This window comes from Sitodiplosis mosellana, unplaced genomic scaffold (genome assembly GCF_009176505.1).
Source record: "Sitodiplosis mosellana isolate CC-2019 unplaced genomic scaffold, AAFC_SMos_1.0 Smas_scaffold_6150, whole genome shotgun sequence".
NCBI classification, from domain to species: domain Eukaryota; kingdom Metazoa; phylum Arthropoda; class Insecta; order Diptera; family Cecidomyiidae; genus Sitodiplosis; species Sitodiplosis mosellana.
Window position 1 is genome coordinate 2,964,088 of NW_022601391.1, and position 17,960 is coordinate 2,982,047.

The window sequence follows — 17,960 nt, forward strand, 5'->3', positions numbered from 1 at the left end:
TGCTCCCTTATTGTTTCTCTCTCATTTTTTTTAGTGTAACAGCGCTTTTTTACGCTGATGTCGCGAAAATACTGATTTCTTTCTCTCTGAGAAGGGGGGGGGACGTTGCATATTACAATGCATTGCATTCCACCATAATGGCTGTTAACGAATGGTGAATTCAAACAAACAAAGTCGACATGAATACACGCATATCCATGTGCCGACTTGAGAAATTTGCAATGAGCGACGGTCTTTTCTTTCTCTCTCTTGTTCATATACATTGTTCGTTCGTCTTGTGATTCGCCTTTGCACTGTGTCGAGTCGACTGGTTAATGTACAATCCATGGCATCGTCGTTGACGATGCAGATAACATTGCAAGTCATCGTACATGTACATACTGTACACACATTTGCACATACTACGAAGGGAGCAAAAGAGAATGGGAACCAAACTGAACCCATAACTTTCGCACATTTTACATCTCCATGGATTAATACACATTTGACCTGAATTTGTATGTTTGCGTCCCATCTCATCGTCCTCATCGACATCATTGGAGGTTGATGTTCAGCAATCCTGCTGCCACTCGGTCCTTCTCTCTTTCTATCCAGTTTCTCGTTCCTATTCTCATTCCTATTTGCTCATTTCATCTTCACTTTTTGCGAGATTTGTTTTTTTCTTCATTTTCACCGTGAATTCATTCATTTATGTGGATGAATGTAAAACGCATTCGGATGTGTTTTGTGGCAAAGTAGGGAATGCAGAGCAATATATAGAGACGTTTGAGAAATGTGTAACTAAATATTGCTTGTTGCAAGAGAATGGCGGATAAAACAGAGACAGGAATTATTGAATGAGATGGAAATGAAGGACCCACATCGCAACGGCAACACATTACTTGTGTTTCCTTATTCCTTTTCGTTTGGAAATTCTTCCCTTTCGATAGCTCTATCTTTCTCTCGCTCACCCAATCTATCTATGGCTGTTCCTTCATTTCGAACGTATCATTTTGCACAAAGTACGAACCCAGTAAAATTTGGTATTCGGTCGGTGTGGAAAAAGGAATTGCACAATTTCTACTCGGAGATTTTTGAAGCGTAAAAAAATCTCCAATAGCAATTATTTCGATTACAGCTAATAACACATGCATATAGGGCCTTTTGCCTTTTTTTTTGAGCCATTATTCTTCTTTTTTTTCAACTTTGGCCAAACCATTCGACGAACTCATGTGCTACCTCCTATATCCTCGCTCAGGCACTTGCCAATGCAAACGTCGTTGATTACGGCATTTGATTGCACATACTCGAAATGGAGAGTGAACTGCCAAGTTATACACTGATTGAATGTTTAACAGATATACTAATGGAGTGTTTACGTCGTAAAAGAATGATCTTGTCAAATTTTAGACGCTCAAAAACCTGTTTTACTTTTATTTACCATTCGTATTTTCCCATTTGAATTTCGAAAATAGGCTGGCACATCATTGCTCATGTACTCTTTCACCCGTTATCGGGCAGCATTGAGCGACTGCATATATTTCGAGCAATTCAACTCCAAAGCCAGCGTACGAATGGGAGAAGTTTTATGGGTGTTTTTCTCTTTCTTTTCAATGAATTCTGCACAGACTGTGGGTGCATAAGTGAGTACATAGCTGAAGGTTTTACTTCAATTCAACAGTTTCAGAAAGTATGTAAACGACTTCATTTAAAATGCATGCAACTTCTTCGTCTCAAACTTCCGATCCATGGTGCTCAATGGAAATACATCACGAAGAGTATGTGGGAAATGCAGCAGTTTTATTGCAGCATTTGGCAGTCAGTTTATTTGCTTTCGTTGATGCACTTCATAGTCAACATTCACTGGCTCTCTTCCTCACTTTTTACCAAAAAAAAATTCTATCTTCTTCACTCTCGTTCTTTCCGTCGTCGAATTGAACCCAATCATTGAAATTTGATTGGGTCGAAACTTAAGATAGTTTGCTAGAAACTTATATGTATAAGAAATCAACTTTGTGAATTCAATAACAAACTAACGCTTGTGCGTGCATGAATGAGAGAAAACTTGTGCGTCGTTTTGTTTGTGATTGATGCAATCAAATTACATTTTCAAATTTATCAAATGAAATGTGATCGAAAAGATTGTTGCGAATTAATTGAAATTAATTTGTTCCATCTCATGCAAAATATTCTTGATCTATATTGAAAATTCGTCAAACAGAGTTATCAAAAAATTGTCTTTGGCAATTCTGTAGTATTAGTAATAGTAAACGTTCATTTAAGTTATTTTTCTGTCAGAAGAACATGAGCATGACAAATGACTCACCACTTTATTTTCATCATTTTATAATCATGAAGATGATGAGATTTTCTCGTCTAAATAAATTTCCACGAAAGAGGCAAAAGTTGGTAAGATGTTCGAGGAAGAAGTCTCAAATTAAAAGACAGTTTATGGAATATAATTTGTGAGTTTGAGCTCTTGCATACACAATGAACAACAACTTTAAACTGCATGCCGTACGTTGATTTATCAATTAGGATGCCAACTATATAGGTGGAATATAATGGTTTAACTAGCCGATGACTCGTTGCCGAGAAAGTGTATAGTAGTGACAAACTGGTGTGATCGTACACATCGATACCATAGATAGGCATTTTCATTGAACATGTTGCACTTGAACCAAGAGAATGGCTTTCAATGTACATCGTACATGTATTTCGGCATCATCATGCTATTCACTCTTTGATGTAAAGTTGGTTGTAATTTTTACAAGCAAAAGTTTGCTACAAAATATGCATTTGCCTGAATGCATCTAATGTGCAAATTATGAAGTTTCTGCAATACCGGGGGGACAAAGTGGCGGCAACAATAGCAAACGCGGTTGGGGAATATCGAGAAGACGCGTAAGAGTGAAAAATTGTGTAATATTCGATAAACTTGTTTTGCATAGGTCGTGTTTGCCATGACAACATCTTTATACCAACGCACATAACTCCAGAGAAGAATGGCCGAACGCAAAATCAACGACAAAGTTTCGATGCTAAACAAAGTGAAGCTTGAGATTGAAACGGGCAATGACCATAATTGATTTTCCATGGTGAAAATATTATGCACTTGCCTGTAATCCATAAACAGTTTTAAAGCTCCGTTATGGATGTGCCATCCATGGAAAATACCTAAAAAATCTGAATGTTCCCCAATGCGCGCATAAAATTATGTTTGAATGATAGTATCGGATTTATGTAGATGACCAAAGAATGGGTGAGTTGCGAAACGCGACAGGGAGGCAGAGAGAAAGCAAGAGAGAAGGGGGAAAGGGGGAAAGGGATAAAGGGTATGTCTGCCAGCAAACATCCGATGAAACAAACTCACTTCAACTGGCTAATGAATTGCCTGATACGGAAAACCGCTCGAAGTAGAAACAACCAACAGATAAGCATTAATTGTTTCATACCAGTCAACATAAAAGCAGCCCTGACCATTTATCATTTTATCTACGCTCGGTGTTATCCTGAAATGTTTTGCCTGGTAAAGCAAAGCGTTCAGACCGTTTTTTTTTCTCGCTTTATTTTGCAGTGCACTTGCAAAATTACTGCATAAATGAACATTTTAATGGTTTTATTATAGTTTTAGCGCTTTTTTTTCTCTTTTCCATCTGACAGTTGGAGAGATGAATGGGGTTTGTCAGCTTCAAACTACCCCAACAATCTCTTTGATTTAATTCTACGGAACTTTGTTGGCCTTCAGAAAATAATGAACCGATTTATAAATTGATCACTACGATATTATGTGAGAACAATGTCTGGATTTGAATGATGGTAGTGAGAAACAAAAGTTTTTGCCTGATACTTTGACTCAAGCTCGAAAATACGAAGAATATTTCGAATCTACATTGCGAGCATATTTATGTAGTGTTGTTCGAACGTATTGCTAGAAACTATTTTGCGTCGCCCAACTTTGCTGTTTCCCAATGAAATATTTAGCAAAGATTTTGTATATGCATCGTTAATAAGCGTACCAGATGTATGCATCACCGTAATTAGGTCATGAAATAATTGATAACGGAAAATTACTTGACGCTTTTCTAGAAAAAGTATCAAGTGGAAGAGAAATGTCCACGCAAATTGTGAATTATAACATGTATCAATAATGGATTTAATTCGCTGTAGGCTACTGGGCGCAATTTGGCTTATAAGCAATGAAATATGCATGTTAAATGTGTTTAAGAGTCAAGTTGAACATTTTTGGTTTTCGTAACCAAACAGTCCAAAGAAAGTATTTATAAAAAGCAGCCTTCCATCCACATTAATGCATGCCCAATTTTGCTCTAAAAAATGTCAACGTTTTTCCCCGCCGGTACTGAGTTCTACGCGATATTTATGCAAATTACATGACATTATTTCTCTCGCTCTCTCTCTCTCCCTTTCTCTCTCTTTGCCTCTCAATCTTGATTATAAATTGTGTGTATCTTTCTTTAGCTTTCGTTGTACTGTCTGCGCTGAAATATTTGTTGCATGAATATGCCGTATATTCTCTTGCTGGCGTGCGTTCCCGTTCGTTTACCATGGATTTGGCGGCAGTGAACAAGTTAGAGGTGCATTAAAAATATATGCATTCTTGCTGTTTTCGATTCGTTCTTCTTCATTTCTTTGAATCCTTTGAATGCTTACATTTGCCGCTCAAAACTTAATTTCATGAAATTTCTTAATGAAAATGATTTTCTCTCAAACACTTGTCGGCGTGGTCTTTTTTCCTTTGGTGTTTGCATCAACGTGTTTCACGTATTATTCAACGTCTCTATCTTGCTTATTCCGCTGACGTCGAAAAAAAAACTCAATCAACATCGTACGTTCCGGGGATTAATGCGAAAAAAACGATTACTTGTGAAGATTTAAACGAAGGGCTTGCGACGAACAAATATATATGAAATATCTTTAAATATATTCAAATATGCCAAATATTTCAAATATTGAAGCATTATTTGTTTACAAAATGCATCTTGATATTTCGTATGATTGACATATTTGGCTATATTTCAAATATTTCATATATTTGAAAATTGAGAGAAATATTTCATATAGATATAGTCAAAATAATATCGGGTAATACCAAAAAACGTCAAAATGTGGCTTAAATATGCCTTAAATAACCCGTGTGAAAAAGAAATGACTGACTGACTATAACTTCAGTTGACTTTAGTTGATTGAATTTATATTTTTGTTCTAAGAAAATCACTTGGTCCCAAATGAAGCAACTTAGATTGACTTGTAAGTTCAAATGATTTCAGTTAACTATGATAGACTTACACTACACTTTGTACTGAAATGTCAATCAAAGTAAGTCATTTTTGTCCCAAATTAGTTAACTGACTGGTCAGTTACTATTTTTTCACACGGGAAATCAAATATTCCAAATATTTGAAATATGACGAAATATGACTGAAATATAGAAATATATGAAAATATTGCCGTATTTCAGGCGTCGCAAGCCCTTCGGATTTAAACGGGGATGAAAGAAACAGACGATAAAATCAAAATTAGGCGAGAGAGAGAGATCGTGTGCTTTTTTTTCCTGGCGATTCAAGAAAACTTACTAAATGCGAATGGATAGTTTCGACGAGTACATTGAGCGCAACCGAAAAATTTATACAGCGAAAAAACGCTCCAGTTTTGCGTCGTCTGTATAACTCGACAAAGAGAAGAAAAAATGAAAAGAAACATAAAAAGAATTCAATTATGGGGCGAAAAACTTGGGCTTTATTAAACTTTTTCCACTGGAACCTTGTTTATGGTTTATGTATGAGATGGTTTTGCGTATTCTTTCATACTTTATTCAACTTGATTCACGCGGCTGTCCATATAATCAAGTGGATGGGAAGAAAGAGAAAGAAACAGGAGAAACAGCAATAGCGATTTGGCGCTACCTCCAAGCATAATTCGTATGTGTGCTCGTACATAATTAAAACGTTTAAGTAAATTCTGACTTTGAACTCCTCTCTTCCCTTGGCCACACGACGGAGAAAAAGCGGCAAACACCCTTTTTTACTTTTCCGCAAAATATGTTTGTTAAGGAAAAGTATTGGTTTTACTCCCCAAAATTTCATGACATCTCCTCACGCCGACCACTATAAAGTCGCGCCAAACTCCAAATAGCACATATCTGTACACTAGACAATGTAAATGGGTACAAATCCTATCGATCAAGACCTATATACCTTCAAAAATACTCTGTTCTTATTAAAAATGTGTAAAATTGCGATGTGCGTATGGCGTCGTTCGCGTTCGCGTCCGAGCTTTTTGTTCGCCGGATATCTCAAGAAATTGACGAGATAATTGCAAACTGTAAAAGGACAAAAGTTGTGGCATGTTGAGAGTAAGCTCCAAATTGATTTTGAGCCCATTCTGACTTACAAATTTCGTACCGTAAGCCTCGGATTGAAGACTTGAAATCCCTTGTAAAATGACACTTTTGTATGGGAAGTACTCAAAAAAAGCATTTTTCAGAGTTTTGGTCAAGGCAAACTGGTGTACCAAGCACCTTCTTGCCCATAGCTTTGGTCCAAAATCGACATTTCTTGAAATTTTTGAAGTTCTGTCCGAAAATGACACTTTTATATGAAAAATGGTTGAAATAGTTATTTTTCAAGGTCAAAAGGGCAATGAAAAAGTTTTCATTGAAATTTTGGTTAAACATTAAGCGGGAGGTAAACTCAATTGTTGCGGAGCGGAAAAGTTTGGATAACGTATGTAATTCGTTTTATTATTTATTCATTTTGGTAACCACCAAAACACAATTCGTTCCATTACATGCGTTCGTTCACTTCAAATACAATGTTTTGTATGTGTGTCTATCTAACGTAACCACAACCAAGCTAATAGCGAAATTGAACAGCGTGCGCCGAAAATTTTCTCTTTTTCTTTTCCTTTTTTTCATTTCATCTTCCGACTCGTCGACTTTGTCTTATTCACGATGTTTTGGTCTTTTTGGAGTTTTTTTTTTCTCCTCAAAATAAGAATTCTGAAGTTTTTTCTTGGAAGTATGTATCGGTGGTTCATTGATAGGTACCTATTTGAATCCATTATTAATTAACGGACACTCACAAGATGAAAAAGAGATGTTTTGTTTCGATGAAAACTCATGTTTTCACTCCTAGGATGGTATAATTTCGAAAACCCAACAATTAAGTAAAATGAATGCTTTTCAAATTTGGTGACATCACTTTGAAGCTATCTTCAGTGGAAAGAAAAACCTTTCTACAAGTTTATAAATTTAGCTTTTTGGGCAATAGACATTTGCTCATCCCATTCCATTAGGTGATCGTGATTTGCGTCACACATATCAATGAAATTATCATAGAGCACTTTCCTTCGTTCCCATATTTGGACAGCGTAAATTGAAATTCAGACCGAATATCGAAAATCGTTCACCACAAACACAACATCAACAGTCCAGTCGACACTGACACATAAAATTAATGGCTAACAAACGAAATCCATTAACTTGATTGAAATCGATTTCCAATGTATACGTTCGGATTTTCACATAAAATATAATCGCCTGCGGTGGAATTACATAATGCTATGAAATTATTGATAACAATGTTGATAACTAACTAGAAACGTTGGTAAAAATTTCGATATTTTCCATATTTTTTTATTCTGATAAATAAATGTACAAAAAATCTATCGATGAGAATATTTGAAGTTTTACCGAGTCAACTTTATTTACTATCACTAAGTTATAATTCAACTAGTGTTATGTAAAACAAAGTCTTTCTTATGAAAACATCTAAAAAGTATGGGATATATAATTAGAAACGCCTGTATCGAACGTCAGATGTCTCTGACGCTCGAGTTTAAAATGTCAAAATTCATCACTTGTGTTTAAGAGTGAGTCAGTCGTAAGAAAGAGTCAAATAAAGACAGTCGGGTTTTTTGGTAAATGGTTTTTCCCGACTATAAACAAAACAGAAATGCATTTTTATTTTCGTTAATTCTTCAGATTATACAACGCCCATCGATAGAACGAATCAAGAAATTTATGAAAGAAACATTAATTTTGGCCACAAAATATAAATAATGAATAATATTCCAATTTGAAATTTCCAAAGGGATCTGTTTATATAGTGACACACTGTTTTTATAAGGTTGAATTGATTTCAATTGTGATTGCATCATCATTGGCTCTATGATCAGCGAATACCCATGATAGCAAACCCAATGTTGAAAAATGGGGAGCAAGATTCGATATCATGCCAGCCAGACTCATCAATCTCAATTGAATGGAATTTTATCGGATTTGCGTGGCAAGAAAATTTATCTAGTTTATCCCAAATAAAACTGTGACATAAGCGCCATTTCTGTGATGTACTACGTGAAGTGACATTCGATGTTCCCATGGGCTAGTTAAAGTAATTGCCATTTGACATTGATTATCACATCATTATGTCTAAATCATTTTCCATCAAAGAACTGAATTGCGAAAATACTACAAATGGAACGATGCGTGTGCGAGTGTTTGTGTATGTGCGGTTCTTTGTGTGTAAGGTTGATATGAATGAAAATGAATTCGGTGCCAACATTTACACGAGGAACAAAAATAGCAAATACTCCATTATGATTAATGGTCGGTAGTTGTCATATGAATGGAAATATCTGTCTTAGTCGCCTTCAGAAGTTCCATTTCATACACAACAGCTGCAGAAAAAAGCGATATTTCTCTTGTTTAAACATTGAATAAAAGCATGCCGACTTTTATTGCGGCAAATCTGTTTTGTCCCTGTCAGACATCATAGTGACTGATAAATGGATCTCAAACACATTCGCACATTGACCGAATTTTAATTTTTCATGGGTCATTGTTACATCAACAATGCGAAATCCATATTCAGAGTAGGGCTCAAAAATCACACCTCTACGAGAAGTTAAAAAAAACCGGTTGCCACATAGAGACAGATCAATGGTTGGTATTGTGATAATACGTTTTCGCCAATCCTTTACACACCATCACAAGCAATGGCGAAGATGCCCAAGCAAGACGATGAAATGAGGATTTACAAAACAGTTCCATCATCCAACAGGCTCTCTCCATGTTTGCGCAGCTATTACAATAAGATAAAACTACACAATGCACAATTATTACGACGGTAAATGGAAATGGTTGGTAAGGATGCCAACCATTGCAAAAAAAAAAAATATATAAGAGCCACGGATTTTTGTCGACATTTTCGGATGAAATGCGCGAAAAGGTTTTGAGAGAAAGAAAAAAAAATCAACAGAAAAACAGTACCGCCAAATGATATGTATTGCGGTATTTTTATGTTATAATGCGTCTCAGGACTGTGTGCAACATCATGCTGTTTTGCCATTACTTTTTACAATCATCCAAATGGAAAAACAAGCCCTTACCAACGCGCTTCTGATTCGCATACACAAACTCACAGTAAACAAATGATTTGAACATGTTTGAAAGAGCGAAAAAAACGAATATTAGCATCGGTATGAATAACGACAGTGTCGTTACGACACAAACTTGAAATAAGTAGAAGAAAATTTTTGATAGCCCACAATGAAGCCATGTCAATATTTAATATCCATCAAAAACCTCGTTGCCGAGATAAGAAGGTAGCTTGCTATGCTAGTTTTTTTAAGCGTGATATTGAACCAAAAGAAAAATCTCGCCATAAAATGGGCAAAGAAGCTACGGCAGTGAAAATTTTCTGACGAACATTCTCAAGTGAATCCACATAATCAAACCAAAACTGAAAAGGAAATCCAATGCACGCACTAAAGAAAAAAGAACAACAATCCTAGCAGAGAATTTCAAACAACCGAAAACTTGAATTTAATTTAAACTATTCGAAAAAAAGAACTAGAAAAAAAGTTTTTTTTTCGAGAAAAATTTGAACATTCGAAAAATTAGCGAACGGCCTTTTTGACGGAAAATACTCTTTTCAAAGTAAACACATTCTGATGCTCCCGATTACTACCCGCTTTTAAGTTTTGATTTTTATTAGATATCATTCGAATGGAAAACCAGTGCAAATACAAGAAAATTGAGGGCGGTAATATGATTTTGGCCCGAAAAGCTTCCAATCGCTCCGTTTGAAGAATGCGAAGATTCCAGGACCAAAACTTACAGAAAACGAACGTACAGAGGAACAAACCTGTAACCGTTACAAAAGTCATGCTCGTTTATGAAACCGTGGGTCTCACGGTATGGGATAAATCAGATATTTTGTGTCGGACCCATACCATCACGAAGTCAAATTCGATTTTTGCCGAAAAACAGAAATTCCAGACGCATTTTTTTCAGAGACGTTTTTTGATTTTTAAAAATATGACTTTTTCTTGGAAATCCACTTTGCCGATTGTTACCATGTGTTCTTTACACTTCCCTTAATGCAATTGGCTTGGTAGAATTTTTATTTTCACTTTCACTCTGTGATGTTGTTGTTTTTTCCTTTCATTTCGTTGAACATCAAACATATTTTGCACATATTTCGGCTGTTTTATCCGCGAATATACATATGTGTTTTATTGTTGTTGTTTGCACTGTTCGCACATTGGCCGCGTTCTGCGTATGTGAGCATGTTTGTTTGATTTTAAAACGCGTATGGCTTTGCATTATTACGTGTTTGAAACATTGCAAATACAGCACAATAAATTGTTGATTGCTGTAGTATGGCGTGGCCTTTTATGGGACGACACAGAACAGACGCCAGAAAATGCGTAAATGCGAGAAATGCCACGAAAATCGGAAGAAGATCTATGTGCATGAGTGGGTGAGCCTCTGTTACGATAATGGGAATCGCAAGTAGGTACTAGCGCGAAGACGAGAAGAAAAAAAAACGAATATGACAAAAAAGAAGAAGACAGAAGTAGCACTGTAGAATAACCCAATGAAGGAAACATTGTCGACAACACCTAACAGCACATAGGTAACAAATTTATTTTCATTCTTTATGACATGAATTATTTATAATATGCGAAATTTATAAAAAGAATAAACGCGCCAACACACACTCATAAAAACTCGGGGCGCACAGTGAAAACAGATAGGACGATAAATCTGTGTGTGTATATCGTAGCTTATTTTACTCCTTTGCGATGTGCAAATCGAATCAAAGTGCTTTTTTTCAGCGGAATTTTGCCGAATATCCTTAACGCTCAGTGACGCGCAGTGATAGTGATAGTCAAGCATTTTTCAATGACTTGAAGCGATTGTAGCGGTATCGTTATTATTGCTGCTTATCTAGCGTGAAATAAAATCGCGTGAAATGTGTGTATGCTTTTACTTGATCTTCGAGTGGGAAAAATGAGATCGAAATTGAGTTTGTTCGACACACAAAACAGTTTTTCGCCTACGATGGGTTTTCTTTTCATTGCGCCTGATTTATTGCGTCATTTAGCCATGAACGATTGTCATCCAACAACACTCCTCTTTCGCTTTTGAAATAAATCAGAATTTCATACAAATTTGGTCGGAATTATGCGAAATGCTTTTTCGTTTTTCAACATACTTGCATCGCACCACCTCTTCATTCCAAATGATGTAGAAACAATGAAACCATGATTGTTTTTTTTTGCATTTGGCTGCATTTTAATTTATTAAGTGCACTGTTTTATTCATAAGTTCATTTCATCGCTTTATAAGTGCAAAGTTCGTGAAAAACAACAACATCACCACTCATTTTGAGCAAAAACGTGCAGCTTCATACATTTTTATCACGAGCTCAGCGCTCTTTTTTGCACCTCCGAAGGGATTAGCGAAAATTATTTTTCATCTACAAACAGTAAACAAGACGCTAAGAAAAACCAATAAAAACTCATAAACTGTTCTCAGATTCTCATGAAAATAATAAAAGTAAGAAGAAACGGTTTCCTCAGTCACAACTATATGTAGAGATGAAGAGTTTTTTTTATCACATCGAATTTCACAAAAGGAGAAAAATAGAACCTTGACAAATAGTGTTTCAAAGAAAAAGTGCTAACAAAAAATTACACCCGAGAAAAATGTGATGAAATATTGAACGTACTCATAGAGAGAAAGACGAGCGTGGGAGAAGGGGAAAAATCGGTTCTCCGAAATGAAAATGAGAATGATATGCTAAATATTTCTGTTTTTCATCGACTATGCAAATATTATGGCATGAATGAATCGCTGCAGGTAGCAACGCATAAACCAAGCAAGAAAAAGAGAAATATGAGCATTGAAACTTACTGACGCAGAGAATTATTATTGTTGTGTTGTGAAGCTTGGTCGTAACAAATCTGTCTAAGCTCATATTATACTATTGTTGTCAAATAACTGCATTGATTATGAGTTTGTTTTCGGATAGAACTAACGAAAGCACACCTCATCAATATGATGGAATGCTATTTTTCAGATGCCAGATTTCGAATTTGAAACTGACCTTGCTTGTGTCTGTGTGTGTGTATGCATACGTTTATCTATCAAAAGGAGCAATGCGATGAGAAGATTGGCACTGGTGAGATTAATAGATTGGATCCAACGCAAAAGTGAACCGATGAAAATGTTGGAATGGTGACAACATCGAAAAATTATTAATGTGCATTGAGAATGATAGCGAAGCGTGCACGAAGCCATAACAGAAGCCGTTATCAATATGGGCGCTGGTCCAAAGCAGACATAGCAAATTTTTTCAATTTTCTGCAGTGGGACGTGACGGAACCTGCACAAATATCAAATTCACTTAAATGTACATTTGGATGGGTTTCAATTTTGAAATCGTATCTATTTTATTGAAATGGTGTTCTACCATTCTCGGTGCGTTTGTGTGAAATTGGCAGCAAAAGACTGCATAAAATGCATTAATTGAAGTGCGAGGTGTAGCTCTTTTTTAAATGCCTTCATGCTGGAATGTATTCATAAAAGTGGAACTGGGGCACTGTATGTATGCTTTTTATGTGACGATATTTGCACAACGACCAAAATATAGCAATTAACATTCAATTTAGCTAGTACTTACCTTAATTGCTCCAATTGCGCTTGAAAATCGGATTTGAATAGATCTTTGGTTTTTCGTACAGCTGCTTTGAGTTCGTGTTGAAATCGTCTGGTCATCTGTTGGGTGAGCATACGCATTTGATCCTTTAATGATAATTGATCGTCAATTTCAACGGACACAAAATCGTCAGCCTGATCATCTGCCACATTTTCGTCGAATGCATTCAAATTATCCACATCATTGGCAATATCATCCGCTGAATAGGCATCATCATCATTTGGATTGTTCGCAATAAAGTCAGCGTCATTGCCGTTTATTTGCTTTTTATGACTTTTTACCGCTGCTCCGATACCAATTTCTTGGTTGCCATCACCGTCGCGCAATATGCCGTTGCCTTTGAAATTTGTTTTGCTACTTGTGCTGGTAGTAGTGCCGCTGCTGCCGGTGCTGCTGGTGCTAATTGCAGTCGAATGGCTGAGCGTTGTCAAACATCCGACTACAATTATAATTAGAGAGCAGATCATTTCTTTGGTATGGATTTTTGATGACGACATTCTTATTGAATTTCCGCTATTAATATCACTCAAAGATTCAATTTGGAGTTTTGCTTGTCTGATACCTTGTCTGCTATATTTCCAACCGACACACACACACTTTTTAGTCTTTTCACTAATTACTTAAATTTGTATTCGATTACGGACTAGTTATCTAAATCCAATATCCGCATAGGATATTGCTTTATTTTATTGTCGGTTATTTCTCTGTTTGTTTATATTGAATACGACTGGAACACACATATACACTAATCGCTTATGATCGCAACGAATGTAATCTTACACTGGCACGGTGCGACAACACAATTGCGAGAAAGCAATTTCTTTAGTTGGTCCACTTTCAACATCAAAACCATTGCTTAAACTTCTTTTGTCAGCGATAACATTTAACAACTAGCCATGCAATTTGATCCAAACTCCATGTAATTTATTATAATTCAAACAACAAAAGCGTGTCAACACTTTGATGTGGACGCTCGATTCGGTTAGTTTCAATTGTCTTTTTGAATGAGCCACAGAAGGCTTCTCTCCGTCGCAAAAATCCGATTATATAATGTTCGCACGTGTAATCGTACACAAAGACAAAAAGCTGTGCGATGTAAATTTTTAAAGAGAAGAGAACACCGGGTTTCAGCCCATTCGCGTTCTGGTCGATGGAATTTGAAATCGTATATTACTCATTTGCTGCTGCTACTACTACAGCTACTGTTGCTGGTATGCCACTGTTGACGTCGACTGTACAATCGCACTGTGGGCCTTTTCCTGTGCAATATTGAGTATACCACTGTTACTAGAATGTACGAAGTAAATTCGTCTGCTCGTCCGTTGTGAATGAAGTGGATGAGAGATAGTGTGCGTAGTGATGTGTTTGATCATTTGCTTTTATTACAACTAGAACCGCAAAATTGTTATCAAAATAGAATTGTCTGCAATTGGTTTCAGTTTGGTCGCAAATGCCAAGGCAATGGGTAAACGCAGCACCGAAAATATAAAGTCTATCTCTTGTTCGAAATTCACTTCTGACTCTTGCTTTTATTTTCACATACAATACACTCTTAGCCACACTGCCACACACACAAAAATGAATTATTTTCTCACGTACTTCAACTGTTTAACCGTTTTCGTTGTAGTGTATAGAACAATACACACGTATTATTACCCGTCCTTTGGTTCAATTATTTTTTTTGTTCGTTAGCTTCGTTCGGTGAATGTTCTGTTTATTTTTTGTTCTGTTCTGTTCTGCTCTGATCGCTTCTTATTTGTAACTTCTTCGTTTTCCTTGTTTAATATACTTGTATTCCGATTGTTCTCGACTGTGTTTTTGTTTTTCTTTTTTGTTGCCGTTTTTTTTTTGTTGCCAATTACTTTCTTCAGTTGGTTTCAGCCTTTTTAACGTTCGACCCAATTCGATACACTGAACTTAAGGAGCACCAACGCACATGTCGACAAATATTAATATACGAAACGATATTCGATTTGCGCGAATTGTGAATTGAACGTGCAACTGAGCAAAAATGTAAATAAAAAAAAGTGGATTTGGCTTCGGAACGAAACGGAAATACACACGAATGGCAACAAATCAGGAAGAATAAACGTACAATAAACAATGTTGAAACATAATCAATGGATGAGTGAGAAAAATTGACGACAAAATTCCACCTTGAAACCCAATAAAAGTCCGTTAAATCTTGTTAAAATAAGTAGATACTCAAGCGAACGCACGCACACACACGCACACTCGCATTTGCCGCAAATATGTCAGCAATTTAAGAAATGAAATGGTTATGTTCGGTTTCGTTTCATTTGCTCATTTCTCGTTGTCCCGACGATACACACGATTTTTTCATTCACAACAAATTGATGTGTTTCATATGTGTTTTAGTGCAACCACTTGATCACTCGTCAAGAATCGAGAGACGATATTTTGTTGTTATATTGTTTATCATTCGCTTTCATATAGTTCGTCTTTCAACCGATTCGAATCGATTACCGATAACAAGGCTAACTTCTTTATTATCTTCCTTTTATTAGCGTGCAATCAAATTGCTTAATCGAGTTGAAATGTCCGTTGCAATTATGATCAATCTGAATATGCAAAGTCGATGAACCCGTTTTAACTGGATTTCTTTTAATTTTAGTACACTTTCGTTAGGGTACACAATTTATCCCTTGGTTCACTTGTGGTTTCTCAGAATTCCATCAGAAGAAACGAAAAAAAAACGAACAAACATTGAATTAATGATTTCGAACAATAAATGATTGTCACTCGGTTTCTCAAAATGTGTACATCGCAAATTTCATGAAAATGTAAGCATTTATCATTTACAGGACATCCAACACTGTCGGCCGATCATTCTAAACTAACTGAATCGTCACGACTGCATAAATATTTTATACGAACACTGACTGTGCTGGATTGGATACAGCAACTGTGAACGCATCGAACGAAACCTACACCGTACTCGAGTTGTGTGCCGTGTACAGTACGAATGGTGAACGAAAACACATGAGCCGATATGCGGGAAGCATAAAAACGCTCGGAACAAATGCATGCCAATACATGGAGTAGGCGAATGAGAAAGTGTGTGAGTGAAACTAGATGAACATGGAGGAGCATGGTGGATGAAGAAAATCAACAAAAGCAACGCAACCAATGTGGAACGCAAACATCGAAACTGACGACTCAAACAGGATGACAACAACAATAACAGACATAACAAAAAGGAAAACACACGGAAAGCAAGAGAATACGGCATGGAATTGGTTCGCGGTCGCTTGTCGTCGTTGGCCGTTCGTTTCGACATACGCATGTGCTTCTCCGAACTGGTATGATTGCACGGTATCGAAAGTTTATTCGAAGAACGCACTTACCGCATGGTTGTGAAAGACGGACCATCGTCATTCACTTTTATCCTAATATTCACTGAATGCGCGTAGCCGTAGTACCGAATAACCACTTATTATTATAAAACGATAATATAAACGATAAAGAAAACGACCATCTACCGTCAGCAGCACCACAACTGTTATGCTATTTTTGCATCGTGTATAAGGCACATTCACGTAACAATACAAAAAAAAATGCATTCATTACCCACAAGATTTGTTTCATTTATACTTTTCTATGTTGCTATGGTCTTTGTTGCACGGTATTAACATTGGGTTGAAGCACGTGTGTCAACTGGTGATGACTCAACCCTTTTGAATTTTTGGCTACAGTTCATAGTTTGTGCCGCTCCACTTTGGGATTTCCAAACAACAATCGCATTCGTTGAACTGTGATTGCTACATTGTAAAGTACAGGAATAGAGGAGCAGTTCAACGCAGCTCTGATCTTTGTTCAGTGAAAATACCGGTGCTGTTAATCTCTCATCAGACCACGCACAATGCAAACAACTATTGCCATGATGAACAATTGAACATTCATGACGTTACACACCCGTATTCTTCTTGGTCATACTAGAAAAATATTGACACAAAACAAACCACCAAATAATTTTTAGATAGAAGCAAAATTCATCTCTCTCGCTCTCTCTCTCTTAATTTGTACGCGGTTCTTTTTACCATTTCACATCAACATGTCAGAGTGATTAAGCAACATCTGCACATTTTCAAGAGCTATGCACGAATCGCGGTCGGAGCGAATTTCTAAGCGCAGCGCAAACACACATTTTGTCATAACGCATATTTATTTGACTAATGAATACGAATGGAGAATTGAAGGAATGTAAGTAATTTAGCGAATGCAGCACGCAATTCGAACGCAATGTGGAATTTTCTCGTTAATATCATCCCCTCACATACATACACACATACAATAAGTACGATCATTTTGTGTGGACATTATTTATTAACCCACTCCTTACGGCAATTTTCTTCGGTTTTTGACTGAAAAATTGACAGAGTGACGTAAAATGAAAATAAGCACGTGAATTTAACCCCGATTTTTTTTTTCAAATTGACGACATATTTTTCAAACACTCATATCTCTGAATAAAAACTTGAAGATTCAAAATGTGGTTTCGTGGCACTTATGATTGCAGTGAGGAATTATAGTTGTTGACATCATAACGATGAATGGGTTAACCAAAGATGAAAAGACCAATAAGAAAAGGGAGAAAAGATGACAATCTACCAAAAAGGTGAAAAATACCTGAACATGCTATTCGTATCTTGTTAATGAGTTTCATGATGTGTGTTTGGTCATGTTTGACATCACTCTATACACTGTGCACTGTACACATACATGACTTATAAGTCGTTACGCAGGGCGATTTGAGCCGTTGCATGATGTACACAAAGCCATCGAACAGATGTGCAAGTATAAGTGAGTGAGTGAGTGCGCGCATCATGAATTTATTTCCATTATGAAATATAAGTGCCTTGAACTTGATCACTTTCAGGCATATGGTTTGCATACCATTTTAAGCATTCAGCATAATGTTTTTCGTAAATG

The 17,960-nt window shown here is 36.4% G+C and overlaps 1 protein-coding gene across 2 annotated transcripts in view; it reads right to left on the bottom strand.

Moving 5' to 3' along the window:
* LOC129573916 (protein scabrous-like) overlaps positions 1-15,842 on the bottom strand; it is a 50,094-nt gene extending 34,252 nt beyond the window's left edge. The window contains exon 1 of one of the 2 annotated variants that reach the window (XM_055455089.1): positions 12,972-15,842. In XM_055455089.1, the coding sequence (XP_055311064.1) occupies positions 12,972-13,504 (533 nt within the window). In that variant the 5' untranslated portion in view covers positions 13,505-15,842. The remainder of the gene's footprint in view (positions 1-12,971) is intronic. The other variant, XM_055455090.1, reaches the window with a different exon arrangement.
* Positions 15,843-17,960: the final 2,118 nt, after the last annotated feature.